Raw genomic sequence first — 17,912 nt, 5'->3', positions numbered from 1 at the left:
ACCTGCAGCAGACCAATGTGTAAGTTGGTAATACTTTCATAGATGTTAAACTATAAAGGTTTACCGTAATTATAATGATGGGTTTTAGATGTAGTTTTTACCATGAATTACTACATTTCAGGTACTCGAGTTTCAAAAATAAAAGTCATCTTCAGGCTATGAATACAACAGAATTAACATGCTTAAGTTTTGTTACATATAAACTTGATATATCAGTCTTACACATAAATATTAAAAACCTAAAATTAGAAATATATTTCAAAACTCCATCAAGAAAATAAAAAAATGGACAGTTCTACCACACTACAGTCCAGAGTTATTGTGTACCATTCAAATATATTTTTCAAAATATTATATTATTAACCCATTGAACTGCAATTTTTCTTGAAAATAAATGTACATTGATTGCGATTTAATCTGGCTTAAAAGAAAACACTTTTGCTACACCAAGTTAACACCCTGAAACACAGTTCACATTATAACAATAGTTCAACACAGTGTGGTAGATCTTAAAACACTCATATACATGCAGTGCTATCTTACACTTATCACATTCATAGCGGGATTCACCCTGTTCTTTCCCGTGGGATTTTTTTCCTCTGCAGTTATAGCAAACCTCGCAAGAAAAGCCACAGTGAGAAGATGAAGAGATTTTGGGAGAAGGAAAAGGCAACGACATCAGCTAAATAAGTTTAATTACGCTCATTAGTCAGGCATAAGGAAATAATAATAGTAATAATAATAATAATAATAATAAATACAAGACCGACAAAGCGCATCAATACCTTCTTTCAACAGAAGAAAAACTATGGGGCTTGGAGAACAGAACTCTGTGGTAGCAAGATTACACCACATATTATTTGGTACATTGTCTGTTTGTGTACACTTTCAGTCTTCTAGGTTATCCACACACCCACCTTCGTTCCCGTCTTCATTTTCTTCAATAATGTCATCTAATTCTTCGGAATTACTAATGCTAACATTACTCGAAGGTAATTCAGTATCACTTTCATTGGAAAATACGTCACTGACATCGCTTTCCTCCAAAAAAACGTAATATTCAAGCTTCATCCGACTCGGCCATGACGTTGACTTTACCTTCACTAAAGCTTTACGCGGCAATTTACTAAATCATATTTAGACTCTTTGGCGGCGAAATACGTAGCTGAAGGGCAAAGATAGCTGAAATACGATTACCAACATCACGTAGACATGTTGGGATTGCGAAGAAATATCGATATATATCCTTGGAAACCTCAACAAAGCAATAAAGAGGGTAGACGGAAATTTCCGTCTTTGCATTTATGGGAACCCGCGGACAATGACAGAAATTTCCGTCATTGCAAGGCAATGGGTTAATATTATTAATATTAATTCTCAAAATTATTGAAAACTAAGGATACTGTCCGTAAGCAAAATAAAAGTGGTGTGTGCATAAATTTCACTGAGGTGACAGTAACTCCATTTACATCGATCTGACAGGACAAAACTTTAAAATCAGGATGAAAGAATATATCAGATCAAGTCAATTATATAAATCCACAGAGTCACAGTTCTCCTAATACCCCATAACAAACAATCATTTCTTCAAACCAGATCAGCATCTCAAAATTCTTCAGACTGAAACCAAAAGCTACATATTAAATTCTTTAGAAAAACAGTCGACTCTCAATAATTTGAAACTCAAGGGACCAGAGAAAAATTTCAATTTACCGAGAGTTCAAAATAATAGGAGTTCAAGTAACCAAGAGGGAGGGAGGGAGGGAAAAATTCAAATAAACAAGAGTTTCACTTATACTTACTCATTTCTTTCACAACATTTGTACAATTATGAAATGTTCATACATAAATGTTCATTTTGAAAAAAAGTCCGTAATTTTCTTTTGGGTGAGCGACTTCCATCTATCATGGTCCAATGAATTTTCGATAGTGGTGAGAGCTGGGAAGAAATCGTCACTTGTGTTCGTTCTGAGCGTGTAGGAGCGTAGGGTAGTAAGAGCTGTCCTTGCCTCGCTCAATGTGACTGGAATTGGCAGTTGTTCTTCATTTTCTTCCTCGTCCTCATCCAGAGAGGCTAAATCCAACAGTTCAGCATCGGTTAGGACACCGTGGACACCGATGTCATTGTCAACTTGAACGTAATCCTCAAACGTTAACTCTCCACAGTTTGGTAGAAGTCCCCATCCTGAGTCAAAATTCGTAAATTTTGGCGGCTCTGATCCACGTTTTCGATTTGCTTAAACCTGCACTGCAATGGTGATAGGGCTGACATTTTACCAGACCTTATCAATCATGATTATAGCAGTCAAAAATGTTATGTTCGCCTTCTCACCTTTTTCGATGCTACCCAGCACAAGAGAAACAATTTCTCTGTGGTAGAGAGTTTTTAAATTTCGAATAATGGCTTGGTCTAATGGTTGCAATCTTGATGTCGTGTTGGGTGGAAAGAAAATCAATTTTACATGGTCTAATGGTGGTGGGTTATTATGCACAGTGCAGTGGTCCAAAAACAGCAAGATTTCGTGTTTTTCTTTTTCAGGTCACTGTTAACCGAGGTCAGCCATTCATTAAACAACTCTGTCGTCATCCATGCTTTTTTGTTTGACCAATAAGCTGTGGGCAACGATTTTATTCCTTTGAAGCAGCGTGGTTTGGCAGATTTCCCTATAATGAGTGGTTTCAACTTTTTTGAGATCCGTCCATGTTACATGCTAGAAGGACAGTTATTCTTTCCTTGCTCAGTTTCCCTCCATTACACTTCTCGTCTTTGAACGTCAGGGTGCGATCAGGAAGACATTTATAAAAAAGCCTGGTTTCGTCTGTGTTGAATATGTTCCTCGAGTCATAGCCATTCAAAAGTTCATTTAGTTCGTCAATCCATTCGGAACAAATGGAACTATCCACGCTGACGCTCTCTCCGCAGATCTTTTTAAATGTGATGGCGTGTCGGTTTTTGAAATTTGAAAGCCACCCCTCATTTGCTGCAAATCCTTTAATCCCGAGAGACTGCGCAAAAGACTTGGCTTTTTCCTTCAACATGAAACCGCCCAGGGGAACGTTTTGTCCTCTACACTGACAAATCCACTTAAGCAAGCACTCTTCAAGACGGGGGAAATTCACCCTGACGTGACCTTTTTCAACTCGCACTTAAGGCACTTTCGGTGATGCGATCTTTATTTTTCAAAATCATCAACAATGTTGATGGTAAAATACCGAACTGTTTGGTGACATGTTTTTTAATTGTCCATCCTCCACAGCTTGAATCACACGCTTTTTTTCACTTATGGAAATACACTTGTTCTTTCTTGAACTCATTGTGATGCTTAAAAATTACGCAAATCAAACGTTAACATACTGTACCACACTTTAACGTTTGAAAGAAGACCCACGACTGCAAACTCACTCATACATCTCATTATTGATGTAAACAAACAACAGGTCTGTGCACGATAACAATACATACTGTAATCACCGACTTCAAATTATGGAGAGTAGGGAAGGCCAGGCCTCAAATTATAGAATGTCGGCGAGCAAGATGCCATTCCTAAAACTTCAAATTACCGAGGGGACCAAATAACATTGATTTTTTTCAATTTATCAAGTATTTTTCAAGGGACAAGGAGAAAACTTCAAATTATCGAGAGATTCAAATTAACGAGTGTCCAATTATCGAGAGTCGACTGTAACAGAAATACTTAAGTGTGTCAAAAACAGCGAAGATATATAAATGCACAAACTTTCCTCCCTGAACACCCTGTGATTAATAAATTACCTTATTTTCTTTACCAGATTTTCATTTGTCCATAACTTGTGTTGACTACAGCTGGTTTACCCAGTGTTTTTAAATATTTCCTTATTTTATGTTTTTGATATTTATATGTACCTAAGTTTGTAAGACTAATCCATCTGTTTGTCCAATCCCTGTTTCTTTACAGGGTTGGGTATGAGGCGAGATGAATGTGTCGTGGTGGGTTTTTATGACCGGATGCCCTTCTTGATGTCAACCTCAACAGAGGAGTAAATGAGCTGAAATGGATGACATGATATTTACTGGTAGGAAGGAAGAGGGTGAAACCCGATGCCGGAACATAGCCTACTCCTGTCGAATAGCACCAAGGAGTCTGCTCAATGCTTAACGTCCTCATCCGACAAATGATTCACCATGAACAGCATCATGAGCACTGCGGAAAGGTTTGGAATTTAATCCAGGCTTTTGGCACGCAATCTAGTGATTAGAAATTGCATACCACCACCTCCCCTACCCTACCCTACCGGCCAACATTGTGACGGTGAACATTTTTCGGCCCAACAGTACTCAAACCCACTAACCACGGTGTGAGACCGTTTAGACTTCAACGCCTTAACAATCATGGCCACCAGGCAGGCTTGTAAGGCTAATCTATTCTTACAATAATATATGTATTTATTTCTTCTCCGTTCAATACATTGTTTCGTCTCTTAAGATGGAGTATTAAGTTTATTCAGACATGTTTCGACTACTTACGAGTCATCATCGGTAACTAATCTTTAGCATCTGTATTTATGTAAAAAACTTTGCATGTTATTTCTGTTGTATTTATACACTGAGGATGACTTGGAATTAAGTTGAAACACTAGTACATGTAATGGAGTAATTTGTGGTAAACACTACATCTAAAACTCATCATTATGAGAAAATACCACAACAACTAAGCTATAACCATCAAATAATTATATTAGTCTATTAGTCATACTGGGGCCTTAAATCAAAACTGAATTGATTTCATGCAACATAATTAGCCGATATAGTTGCGATGGACAGTATGGAACACTCATCGATTTTATAACAACAGTTAAATTGAAATAATAAATAAGGTAGTTCAACCTATTCAATACAAATAAATAAGAAATGTAGTATTACATTCTTATTTAATTATAAGCGGAAGCGGTACCGGTTTCGACCCCAATCCGGGTCATCATCAGCCGAATAAAACGCAAAAAGCAATGCATAGGTAAGAAAGAAATTAAAGAACGAGTCCCCACAAAAACAGTTGTAGAGGCAATATAAAACAACGGGGATAGGCACTGTAAAATCCAGAAGAAGTAGAAGGTATGTCACTTAAAAGAATCAAGGTGCAATCTTCTGAACAGCAGCATAGCACATGCAAAGCTCGGCACTGTCTCAAAATGTTTACGAGAAGCGGAGAACAGTTAAGTTAGCCAGCTTGCATACACTATCAGGCGCGAAGTCACAACACAATCCAACAAATATGAAGATCCAAAATCCTGCAGAAGCCGAAGACGAGTCGCTCGATTGAAGTAAATTACCAGCTCCCGAAGATCAGTGCAACATATTCAACGTCCGGCACTGTGCTTTCAAACGCCGACGGAACCCAATGAATAGCTTAATGATCCAGTATTCGCTTCGGTTGCGAAAATGTACATACGGTATATACATTTAATAATTACAAGGACGGTTTGAAAAGTTCTCGGGATCACCTCTAGATTACAAGTAACAACTCTCATTATTGTTCCGTATTGAAGATGACGTTAGGCATAGATATCAAGGATAATTTAATAAAAAACCACCTATTCAATACTTTCCACGTTTAATGTGGTTATTATCTACATGATTTTATTAGACTTATTTGGTCAGGTACATGTTTTACCCATTATTTTGGGCATCTTCAGCCTGTAAACAATCTTTAGGTCAAGGTTTGGGACCTTTTTAACCAATATAAACATACCTATATATACACTATATACAACATATACATTATATACAATATATACAAACATAAGTTAATACAGTTAAGTTTTTTGGTCCTAATCTATCTAATATGGAAAATGTCCAAAACTAAAATGGATCTTCTTTTCGATGAAGAGGATTGCATATCGGGGTTTATGTGACCCCTGTAACATATTAAGTTCTTGACGTATCGTGTCTGGTGACAGGATGTGTCGTCAACAATAAGTGGAGATTTGAACTGATTGTAGGTTGGTCAAGATTGAAAATATAAATTTAAATGTGTTTTAACTTGGCAGTTCTATTCTGGTTAACTTAAAATGTTCAAAACTAAAAATAAAATGAAACGGATCTTCTTTTTTGAGAAGGGGTTGTATTAAAACTGGAGCTTGTTTGAACCACGATTTTCATTTTCATGTTCTTGACGTAACTAATATTTAAATGTGTTGTCATGCACAAGTGGAGATTTAAAAGCCGATTGTTGTAGGTAGACTGGTCAAAAACGTTGTGAATGAAACTGTTAGCGTCTTGACTTTGGGTGTCATGTAACGTCAAGGAATTGACAAGAGTACAATATTTAGCTGTTTCATAGTTTTTGGCTGCTGCTTAATTGGGAAGAAACATCCTAGACACTTGATACAGTCTTGTGTGAAAATTGTTCCCGTTGATGTGTTGCTTGGTCTTTGGGAGGGATCTTAAGAATATCTGTAATGAAGTAGAAAAATAATTTTGAATTAAAAATTTTGAGCACGCGTTGTGATAAAATGTATTAAATTAACACCTCTTAACTGTTAAATGACTTACTTGTTCAGTTAATACTAGATGGACCTGTCTGTTCCGGCAGCGCCTGTCTTATCACCATTTCTACTCCTGGTGTTGTACTGGTGAGGTAATGGAGGGGCGGGGCATGGAGGGAGAGTGGGGGTAGGCTGGTCTATGGGCGTGTGTGCTGTTGCTGGAGGGGAGTTTCTAGAAGCAATATGGGCGGGTTTAACTTTTGGCATGATGGATGAAGCATTTGAGTGTGGAGATTTAAATAATTGAGGGATTTTGTTTTGATCTGAATTCACGATATTAATTAATCTCGGTGTTAATTCGTACAAAGGATTTTTAATTTCATTGACGTCGTTGAGATTTTTATTTTTATTGTAGGTTTGGTCTAAAAAGATGTGTAGGTTTTCCAGTTCATTCATTAATTTCCCTTTACCTATGCTTCTAATGATGGTAAGATCTTTCTCTATGGATGTAAAGTGATGGCCCGTTTCTCTCATATGTTGGCTCATCGCTGAGTACTTATTGTGTTTTTGAGCGTTATAATGTTCCAGATATCTCGTGTTAAAGCTGCGGCCAGTCTGTCCGATATAAGAAAAATCACATTGTGTACACGTTAGTTTATATATGCCGGACCTTGAATAATGGTTGCTATTGTGATTGACCTTGTTGTGGTTAAAAAATATGTTTCGATTAGTGTTAACTGTCCTGAAGGCTATATTGATATTGTGCTTCTTTAAAGTATTTGCGATCTGATGGACGGCTGGGTTGTTATGTGTAAATGTGGCGAAACTAGTTTTTTTAGGTTTTTCTGGGATGAGGTTAGTGGACAATTTAATTTTGATTTTATTAATCAAACGGTTGACCATATCTATTTTAAACCCGTTGAGTTGAGCAAGATTCCTTATGTACTTCAGTTCAATTTTTAAATTGTTGGGAGAAAGAGGAATTTTTAAAGCTCTATAAATTAAATTATAGAAAGAGGCTTGTTTTTGGGACTTGGGGTGTAGGGATGAATTCATGATAGTTAAGGGAGAGTGTGTAGGTTTCCTGTATATTCGAAAATCGAAGGTATTATGTCCGCGTGTAATAGTTAAGTCCAAAAAGTTTAATGCGGACATAATACCTTCGATTTTCGAATATACAGGAAACCTACACACTCTCCCTTAACTATCATGAATTCATCCCTACACCCCAAGTCCCAAAAACAAGCCTCTTTCTATAATTTAATTTATAGAGCTTTAAAAATTCCTCTTTCTCCCAACAATTTAAAAATTGAACTGAAGTACATAAGGAATCTTGCTCAACTCAACGGGTTTAAAATAGATATGGTCAACCGTTTGATTAATAAAATCAAAATTAAATTGTCCACTAACCTCATCCCAGAAAAACCTAAAAAAACTAGTTTCGCCACATTTACACATAACAACCCAGCCGTCCATCAGATCGCAAATACTTTAAAGAAGCACAATATCAATATAGCCTTCAGGACAGTTAACACTAATCGAAACATATTTTTTAACCACAACAAGGTCAATCACAATAGCAACCATTATTCAAGGTCCGGCATATATAAACTAACGTGTACACAATGTGATTTTTCTTATATCGGACAGACTGGCCGCAGCTTTAACACGAGATATCTGGAACATTATAACGCTCAAAAACACAATAAGTACTCAGCGATGAGCCAACATATGAGAGAAACGGGCCATCACTTTACATCCATAGAGAAAGATCTTACCATCATTAGAAGCATAGGTAAAGGGAAATTAATGAATGAACTGGAAAACCTACACATCTTTTTAGACCAAACCTACAATAAAAATAAAAATCTCAACGACGTCAATGAAATTAAAAATCCTTTGTACGAATTAACACCGAGATTAATTAATATCGTGAATTCAGATCAAAACAAAATCCCTCAATTATTTAAATCTCCACACTCAAATGCTTCATCCATCATGCCAAAAGTTAAACCCGCCCATATTGCTTCTAGAAACTCCCCTCCAGCAACAGCACACACGCCCATAGACCAGCCTACCCCCACTCTCCCTCCATGCCCCGCCCCTCCATTACCGCACCAGTACAACACCAGGAGTAGAAATGGTGATAAGACAGGCGCTGCCGGAACAGACAGGTCCATCTAGTATTAACTGAACAAGTAAGTCATTTAACAGTTAAGAGGTGTTAATTTAATACATTTTATCACAACGCGTGCTCAAAATTTTTAATTCAAAATTATTTTTCTACTTCATTACAGATATTCTTAAGATCCCTCCCAAAGACCAAGCAACACATCAACGGGAACAATTTTCACACAAGACTGTATCAAGTGTCTAGGATGTTTCTTCCCAATTAAGCAGCAGCCAAAAACTATGAAACAGCTAAATATTGTACTCTTGTCAATTCCTTGACGTTACATGACACCCAAAGTCAAGACGCTAACAGTTTCATTCACAACGTTTTTGACCAGTCTACCTACAACAATCGGCTTTTAAATCTCCACTTGTGCATGACAACACATTTAAATATTAGTTACGTCAAGAACATGAAAATGAAAATCGTGGGTCAAACAAGCTCCAGTTTTAATACAACCCCTTCTCAAAAAAGAAGATCCGTTTCATTTTATTTTTAGTTTTGAACATTTTAAGTTAACCAGAATAGAACTGCCAAGTTAAAACACATTTAAACTTATATTTTCAATCTTGACCAACCTACAATCAGTTCAAATCTCCACTTATTGTTGACGACACATCCTGTCACCAGACACGATACGTCAAGAACTTAATATGTTACAGGGGTCACATAAACCCCGATATGCAATCCTCTTCATCGAAAAGAAGATCCATTTTAGTTTTGGACATTTTCCATATTAGATAGATTAGGACCAGAAAACTTAACTGTATTAACTTATGTTTGTATATATTGTATATAATGTATATGTTGTATATAGTGTATATATAGGTATGTTTATATTGGTTAAAAAGGTCCCAAACCTTGACCTAAAGGTTGTTTACAGGCTGAAGATGCCCAAAATAATGGGTAAAACATGTACCTGACCAAATAAGTCTACATAAAATCATGTAGATAATAACCACATTAAACGTGGAAAGTATTGAATAGGTGGTTTTTTATTAAATTATCCTTGATATCTATGCCCATCACCTCTAGATGTCAGTGCTAGAGCAACGAGGTTCCCGCGCAATAATCACAAATTCTTTGTGAGTGAACACGTGGCGCGTCAGTGCTCTAGCTGCAGGAGTGTGGTAGTGATGACTCTTTGTTGTTGTTCCCGTGTAGTGATTTGTGACAATGGAAAAAACTGAGATTTGAGCAGTGATTAAATACTTTGTAAAGAAAGGTATGAAAGCAAAGGAAATTCATGCCGACTTTCAGAACACACTGGAGGACTCTGCTCCTTCATTTTCAACTGTTGCCAAGTGGACCAGCGAGTTTAAATTTGGTCGGGAGAGTTTGGATGATGATCCGCGTAATGGACGGCCAAAAAGTGTTACGACCCCAGAATTTATCGCAAAAGTGCATAAAATGGTCATGGAGGATCGTCGACTGAAAGTGCGGGAGATTGCTGAAGCTGTAGGGATGTCTTCTGAACGGGAATATTATATTTTAACCGAAGAATTGGGTATGAAAAAATTATCCGCAAGATGGGTGCCGCGGTTCTTGACATTGGACAATAAACGCACCAGATTGGAAATGTCCGAACAAAGTCTGGCCCGTTTTCAGTGCAACCAACAAGATTTTTTGTGCCGGTTTGTGACTACAGATGAAACTTGGGTCCACTACTAAACCCCAGAGACAAAACAGCAGTCAAAGCAGTGGAAAAATGCTGATTCACCACCACCAAAGAAAGCAAAGGCAGTGCATTCGGCCGGAAAGGTCATGGCCTCTGTTTTCTGGGATGCAAAAGGCATTCTGCTGATAGATTGTCTTCCTACTGGCCAAACAATTACGGGGCAATACTATGCAAACCTCGTAGACCAACTACAGGAAAAGATACGTGAAACAAGGCCTGGTTTGGCAAGGAAAAGGGTCATCTTTCATCAGGATGTTCTGCCGCACACAAGTGTTGTTGCCATCGCAAAACTTCATGAACTGAGGTATGAATTGTTGCCACATCCACCTTATTCACCTGATTTGGCACCATCAGACTTTCATCTATTGCCCAAGCTGAAAATTTTCCTCGGTGGACGGAGATTTTCTACAAGGGAAGAACTGACAGCCGAACTGGAGAGGTATTTTGCAAGCCTGGAGGAATCTCGTTTTCGAGATGGAATCAAGGCATTGGAACATCGCTGGACCAAATGCATTAGTCTACAGGGAGACTATGTTGAAAAATAAAAGCAGTTCCACCGAGGTAAGATACTTAATTCTAGTACATTCTGAGAACTTTTCAAACCACCTACGTATTTCGTGAACTATTGACCGTGAAGTGGTCCCTTTTCTTATGCACGCACACATATTATGATAAGAAGATCATAACCATAATTTTGTTATTATATGTATTTTAATGTTAATTATTCCTGCAACACTGTCTTTGTCTGGTATACATATGTTTTAGTTATTACATAATTTGTTTAATTTTTAAATGGCTGAAAATGGCCATTAAGTGTCTGAAACTAGTCCCAAGACTGATGTAATATTTACTTGATATATTGTATTGAAAAGGTACACGTGCAGAACGTTCTTCTCCTCATCTATACAAGTGCAGAATGTTGTGATAAACAATGTATATAAGCCACCTACAGTCAATTGGCCAGATCCCATCGTGCTGGTACCTACAGAAAATAACAATCATTGGAGATTCCAACAGTCACCACAGTTTATGGGGATATGATGAGTGTGATGAGAATGGTGACAGACTCCTTGAATGGATGTTCAAGAGAGACCTTAACACATTGGATGCCACATGCCGCCATATGGCGTCACGGTGGTCTTCAAATTTGAGATGGCGTGACGCCATATGGCGGCACACCGTTCTTGAAATCAGAGTTGGCGTGACGCCATATGGCGGCACAGTTGAGTTTCAGGCGATGGACCATAGATAATCAGCTGTGACATCTATGCGCGTAAAATTGTTACTACGTGAAAGGCGAACTTCAGGGTCTATTCCAGCTATGTATTTTTACTCTATGCCACCATGTGGCGCCACAGTATTCTTCCAAAGCCACTGACTGGCCAGTGGTCATTGTCACAGGTGAAAGCGCGCCAGGCATTGTTTATTCCTCGTTTACGTATGTATTATCACTCAGTTTATATAGTTGTGCAAAAATATAAAAAATGGAAGATATTGGTAATAATCATACAAGGGAACACATACGTGTGTTACACTCGGATTCGGTTGAAATTTGGTAGAAATATTCGTGGGAGGCAGTAGAATGCTAAGGTGAAAACTGCATGTACCCAGCGCAAGTTTAAACGCCAAAATTGAACAAATAAATAGTCATAGAATTAGAAGTGCCGCGGGAGTATCGGGGTGTGGCGCAGAGGTAGGGAGGAGCGAAGCAGCAAACGTGAACCAACCGGGCTGCGTCGAGCTGCGCCAGCAGTCAGGTAGTGTATAGTTAGCGCGTTCCCCTTAACTTCCCGATCAGATGTGCAAAACGTAAATATGAAAATAGCACATGAAACAAGTGTACAAAGGACAATGTTTGAACAACGATGCCAATAAGGTTTGAAAAATTACAATGAGTAACAAGAACTCGGGCGTGCCGAGACGCATATTTTCATTGTTTAGAGTTATCAGAAAACTGTTCACAACAATATGTAATGTAATATAAGTACTTGTTTTGCATTTTACTAGGTTTTCATAAATATTGCGTTAATCTGAATTAGCAAATAAATATCCCGTATTTGAAATTGGTATTGCACATTCCATGACAAAAAATTCTGTCACACCATATGGCGTCACGCTATATTTTATCTTTCCTAAAAATTGATGTGACACCATATGGCGTCACACATGACCATGGCATGGTGAGATAAAATTTACTTAGTACATCATATAAATACATCCCAAGATTATATAAACAGTCTACAACGCGTACAATTGCTTTGGCACCAGCGGAATGCAATTCAAAAACATGCCTGGCACCAGTGGAATAGTGTGCTACAATCGGCTCGGCACTCAACGTGTTAAACTAGTCTACGATGCTAAGGACATAGGGACGTTCCACTCTGCCGTTGGAATAAAGACTATTCACCCGATCTCTGTTTCGTTTCTTCCAGTCTCATGACAACATCCCCAGTACACAGACAAGTACTGAAAAATTTCCCTCAAAGTCAACATAGACCCATAATTTACAAAATTGGCTTGCAGAACCTCGCTGGAACATTTAAAAAGCTGATTGGAATGCTTATGCATTGCACACAGATGCCAATATTAGCTGGATAGCTCAAACTTCAGAAAATTACGGTAGGTTTGTTGGATTAATAAAATTTGACGCAAAAAGAACCATTCCTTGAGGCCATCGGAAGGATTACATTCCAGGTTGGAATGAGGAAACCAGTCGTTTTTCTACTGAATATGAGGAAGAATGTAGTCAGGAGAAAGCAATCGAACTCTAAATACAGGAGGTTGTTCCTAAATAAATGGAAATGTATATATCAAAAAATCTGTTGAGATCCACTATGTTACCTTATTGAGAGACTCATCATCAAAAGAAACTACGCAGTCTTAACAAGTTTACAAATTGTTTGTTAATAACTCACTGAAATGTAGTGCAATACCATGATTAATCATGTAGGAACTTGTACAGCTTCGTAGGGCCAGAGCTGCCACACACTGCTCAGCATTTCAAGAAAGACATCTTGTTTTAATGCTGGCAAAGCCCAAAACATGTACAATTTTAATTTTTTTAATAAAATTCAACTTACCTCATCAACTGATCACTTTTCCTCTCTTCAAAGGATTCACACATTGCAGTTTGTCATCAGTATAAATTACCTGATATATAACAAATTTGAGTCAACTTCCCTGAACTGGATTCAATAACTTTGCCTTCACTGGATAATCTTGTTTCAGTCACAGCAGCTAAATCAAATATTCAATCTAGAAAGCTTGTGGGCAACAAGAGCTGTTCCCCTTTCAGGTCTGTCGCTCTCTTTCATGTCAAGCAGTGTTCGGACATTCCACGTTGCAATTATAAATTGTTTTCCTTGATTGTTTCGACTGCATTTGGGGTGACCCACTGGGTGCAATCGCCTAGCCAGAGACAAAAGTGTGACTTCCGATGTTCAGCCCACCTTTCTTAGGGCCTTCCCCATTTGGGGTGGGCAGTGATAATCCTAAATAGGCCTGCCCAAACATAGGTGCAGGACTGAATTCCCAAGTAGTCACAATTCTTAGAAAGACGGTCATCACACACCTGCTGCCAACGTGCAGATTCAAATTGAAGGCTTCCAGTTTCACCCGAGAACCTGCCTCCACCGTCCTTATCCCATCACCGTTGGACTTGGAGTGAAAAGTGATAGCTGAAGAAAGTACCAATGGCGTGGTTTTGTTCAAGGTGGGTCGCAACTTGCCAGGAAGTGACCCATACACTATGATTTCATAATCATTCACCACGGCACATTTGCATGTCACACACCGAAACTGCAACGGACTGCCGCTGGCTCAAGAAAAACCAAGTGGCGCCTTCATGGCATTTTCCCTTCCGCTTCACTCGCCGTACCGAAGAAAGTCTTCTCCGCCGAGTGAACCTATTACAATTCTACTGCTATAGCTACAGTAGTAGTATTTTCCTGTTCCATTGCTTTAGGCAGTTTGTAGATACTGTATGGTAACAGGTAGCGACCTCCTCAAAGGCAGCCCTACCCAGGGAGTGGCGCCCCTGCCTATGTGAGTCCCAGAGCATATTGACCCGGTGTGTAACATCTAATAAGGGTCCCAGCTCAGGGATTCGAGTGAAGACCTCAACAGCATCTGTGATGGAGATGGTGGAAGAGGCAGCCCTGGACTTGGGGGATAAATAAGAGTACAATCTAAAGAGACCAATGGCTTTGGGTAGATGAGACTCTTTAAGAGGGCTGATGGTGCCTCGGTAGAGGAATTGCTACTGAAACACCAAATACAGACAATCAGCCATGAAATCTATACACTATTTCCACATATGGGAAAAGTCTTTCTTCGACAAAATGCAGGATGTCCCCTCACATATACAGAGGACAATGGAGCGATCGATCACACATCCCAGTTTGACACTCGCAGTTATCGAATACGATTCTTCAGGTCTGTTACTACCGACAACAGAAACAAATCGCTGTCGTGTACCAGTTAAAAGTATTTTTATGTATTTTAGTAGGACACCAGCTTCCTCCTTCCCTATCAGCTAACTTGTTTCCTGCTACACACGTGGCTTGGGAGCCAAAGAAACATAATTATGGTGCTAACCCTCCACAATGTGGCCAACAGGTCTTGGATCCGCTGGACCAAAGGGTGCCGTGGGAAACATATATTAGTTCAAGAAGTAAGTTTACAGCAGAAAGTGCCGACGTTCACTGGACAGCGCGTACTGCAGTTTCAAGAATAGCATAGAGCTCTTCTTTGTACACACTACAGGTTTCAGGTAGAGGAAAAGGAAACCTCTTATTATCGATAATGAACACACAGCCTACTTTTTGCTTCTGCCCTCAAACCATCCGCAGTGTTTTCCCTAGGACCTTCTTATAGACCGCCTGGCTAACATAACCTAGATATGTGCTAGTTACATAATATTAATCCATATTTGAGTTATTAGGTGTTTCAAATTAAAACTTAAATACTGTAAAACTATTTATTTAAATGCTAAATCTTCAATATTGTCAACATAATTGCATTAATTACATAGGAGTTTAAATGTTTAGCTTGATTTATCACATGCGCAAGCGGTGTCTGGATTAGCGTGGAATCGCATGCAAGCACTCTATTCCGCCTGACGCCACAAACTTGTATGGCACTCCAGAGCTACCAAGTGGTAGGTCCTGGTGTTACATGATTGTAAACGAGAAGAAGAACACTAGAAGTTCAAAATACTCTGTTATGTCTTGTTCGTGATAACACAAAAAATAGTTCAATTTTGCAGTTAATGTTTACCTATCTGATATTATTGCTAATGCCCTGACAGGAATAAACTGAGATTTTATCTTATTAATCTTTAATGTAGTATTCCTTGCCCATCAACTCATTCCTGGCTAACTACATTTCTGGAGAGAAAACTGATCCGTGTAAATATCTCCTGACCCAGCTAACAATGGACATGAAGAGCCGCCGATAAATGGAGGGGTCTGCGTTCACTTTTTGGTCGGTGTGCAGATCTGGGACTTTTTCAGGTCATATTAACCACTTGGTCATCTAACAAGACAAGGAACTGAAGATATGTCAATCTGTAACTGCTATCCTAGCATATACCAACCAGCTGAGTTACTTATGGATAAGCAGCATACAGCCGACAGCTTTCATTGAGGAATACGCAGCAGTGAAGTGGTATCGGCAGTAAATTCACAGCATACGACATTGTTTGCTGGCGCCTCAGGTACAGGCGGCACACCATTCAGCAGGCACTGTAGGAATGGGACTTGTATGGAAAGCTCCCATTGCCAACTAAATTATTCTGCTGTGGTGAGTGGTATTCATTTTAACACGAACGATTTTCCTTGTTGATCCATGTGCTGCACAGCCGTAGTCCTATTTTGATAAAATATGTGCCCTATGGCAGAAAAGGATTTTATGAAGGAAATAATTAATCATAAGAGGTACCTTACCTTGACATCACCGATTTCGAGTTCGTTCTTTCTTGACGTAAACATTGCCAGTTCACCTGTCCTAGCAACTAGATCTTCACTATGATTCAGTGTGTCTCTCGAAACACCTTCATACATTATGAGAAGTGCTGTTTTCTTATTTATATCTTCATTTTGAGACATTTGCAGTTGAGTCTCATTACCTGTGAACCCATATTTTACAATAATATTAATGACTCATTCACAAAACTAAAGCAATTTAATTGTACAGTATAAGTTGTTCACAACTTTACTTACAAGGAGTAAGTGGAAGAAAGGAATTAATTTACAGACATAATTTTTTTTCTATTTGCTTTACGTCGCACCGACACAGACAGGTCTTATGGCGACAATGGGACAGGAAACACCTAGGAGTGGGAAGAAAGCGGCCGTGGCCTTAATTAAGGTACAGCCCCAGCATTTGCCTGGTGCGAAAATGGGAAACCACGGAAAACCATCTTCAGGGCTGCCGACAGTAGGGTTAAACCCACTATCTCCCGGATACAAGCTCACAGCTGCGCGACCCTAAACACACGAGCAACTCGCCCGGTTCATAAAAATTTTAAGTCGATCAAATATAAATGGGATTTTTGTTCCTGAACATCAACAGTTGGTAGGACTGGCGCATTGCATAATTATAAAATTTCTTGCTCGTGAAGGAGTTACAGCGGCGGAAATTTGCTGGAGATTGACTGCACAGTTCGGTGATGAAACATTGTCAAGGACACGTGTGTTTGCCTGACATAAAAAGTACAAGGAAGGACGAGAACGTATGGAAAATCAGCATTACAGACGAGGCATTTTGCCGATTGATTTTTTGCATGAGTGGCGCACAATCAATGCTGCTTACTGCTGCGAGCTGTTGAATAAGGCGAGGGTTCCATATCGCCACAAAAGAAGAGACCAACCGATTCGACAATGCGCGGCCCCATATTGCAACTCTGTCTCCAAACTACAGGAAATGCACTGAACTACACTTAATCATCCTCCTTACAGCCCTGACTTATCGCCCTGTGATTTCCATTTGTTTGGACCGCTTAAAGAAACTCTAGGAGGGCAACGGTTTGAAGATGGCAAGAGTGTGGAAGACTTTGTGCGCAACTGGCTGGTGGCATAACCCTGTTCTTTTTTGGGTGCGGGCATCAAAAAGCTGCCCATACGTTGGGACAAATGCATTTCCAAAGCAGGAAACCATGTGGAAAAATAAATTGTAATTGCCTCGTGTTTTTCAATAAATGAATTTAAATAAAACATAAAATCCCGTTTATATTTGACCCTCCCCCCTCGTATAACAGATTCTGCAATCTCAAAAAGCAAGTTGGCACACATTATAAAAGTTGTTTAACAAACATATTTTAAAAAAGCATCACAAATGGTAAAAGAAGTTTAAACGTTGGTTTTGACATGTTGTCCATAAGGATTTTGTAAATATTTGTAATGAGTCTAAAAATTCTTATCAGTACTGATCTATGTTAAAATACCTATGTGTTGAACCCTAGTGTAACAGACTTATTTATAAGGTTATTTACATAACAAAATAACCATCTATCGTTTCATTTTAGTTCAAGTTGAACTCTGTAGAAATTTTAAGTGAATCAGTACTTATGAAAACCCACAGCCTGTTTCCAGTCATTCA

General features: G+C 38.8%; 1 protein-coding gene across 1 annotated transcript in view; it reads right to left on the bottom strand.

Annotated features, from left to right (window-relative positions):
- LOC136866967 (interaptin) overlaps positions 1 to 17,912 on the bottom strand; it is a 258,677-nt gene that overhangs the window by 146,183 nt on the left and 94,582 nt on the right. Inside the window, exon 4 of the mRNA XM_067144057.2 lies at positions 16,259 to 16,440. Coding sequence (XP_067000158.2) covers positions 16,259 to 16,440 — 182 coding nt within the window. The remainder of the gene's footprint in view (positions 1 to 16,258; positions 16,441 to 17,912) is intronic.

Source organism: Anabrus simplex, chromosome 3 (genome assembly GCF_040414725.1).
Source record: "Anabrus simplex isolate iqAnaSimp1 chromosome 3, ASM4041472v1, whole genome shotgun sequence".
In the NCBI taxonomy this organism is placed as follows: domain Eukaryota; kingdom Metazoa; phylum Arthropoda; class Insecta; order Orthoptera; family Tettigoniidae; genus Anabrus; species Anabrus simplex.
This window is presented reverse-complemented; position numbering and strand designations above follow the sequence as displayed.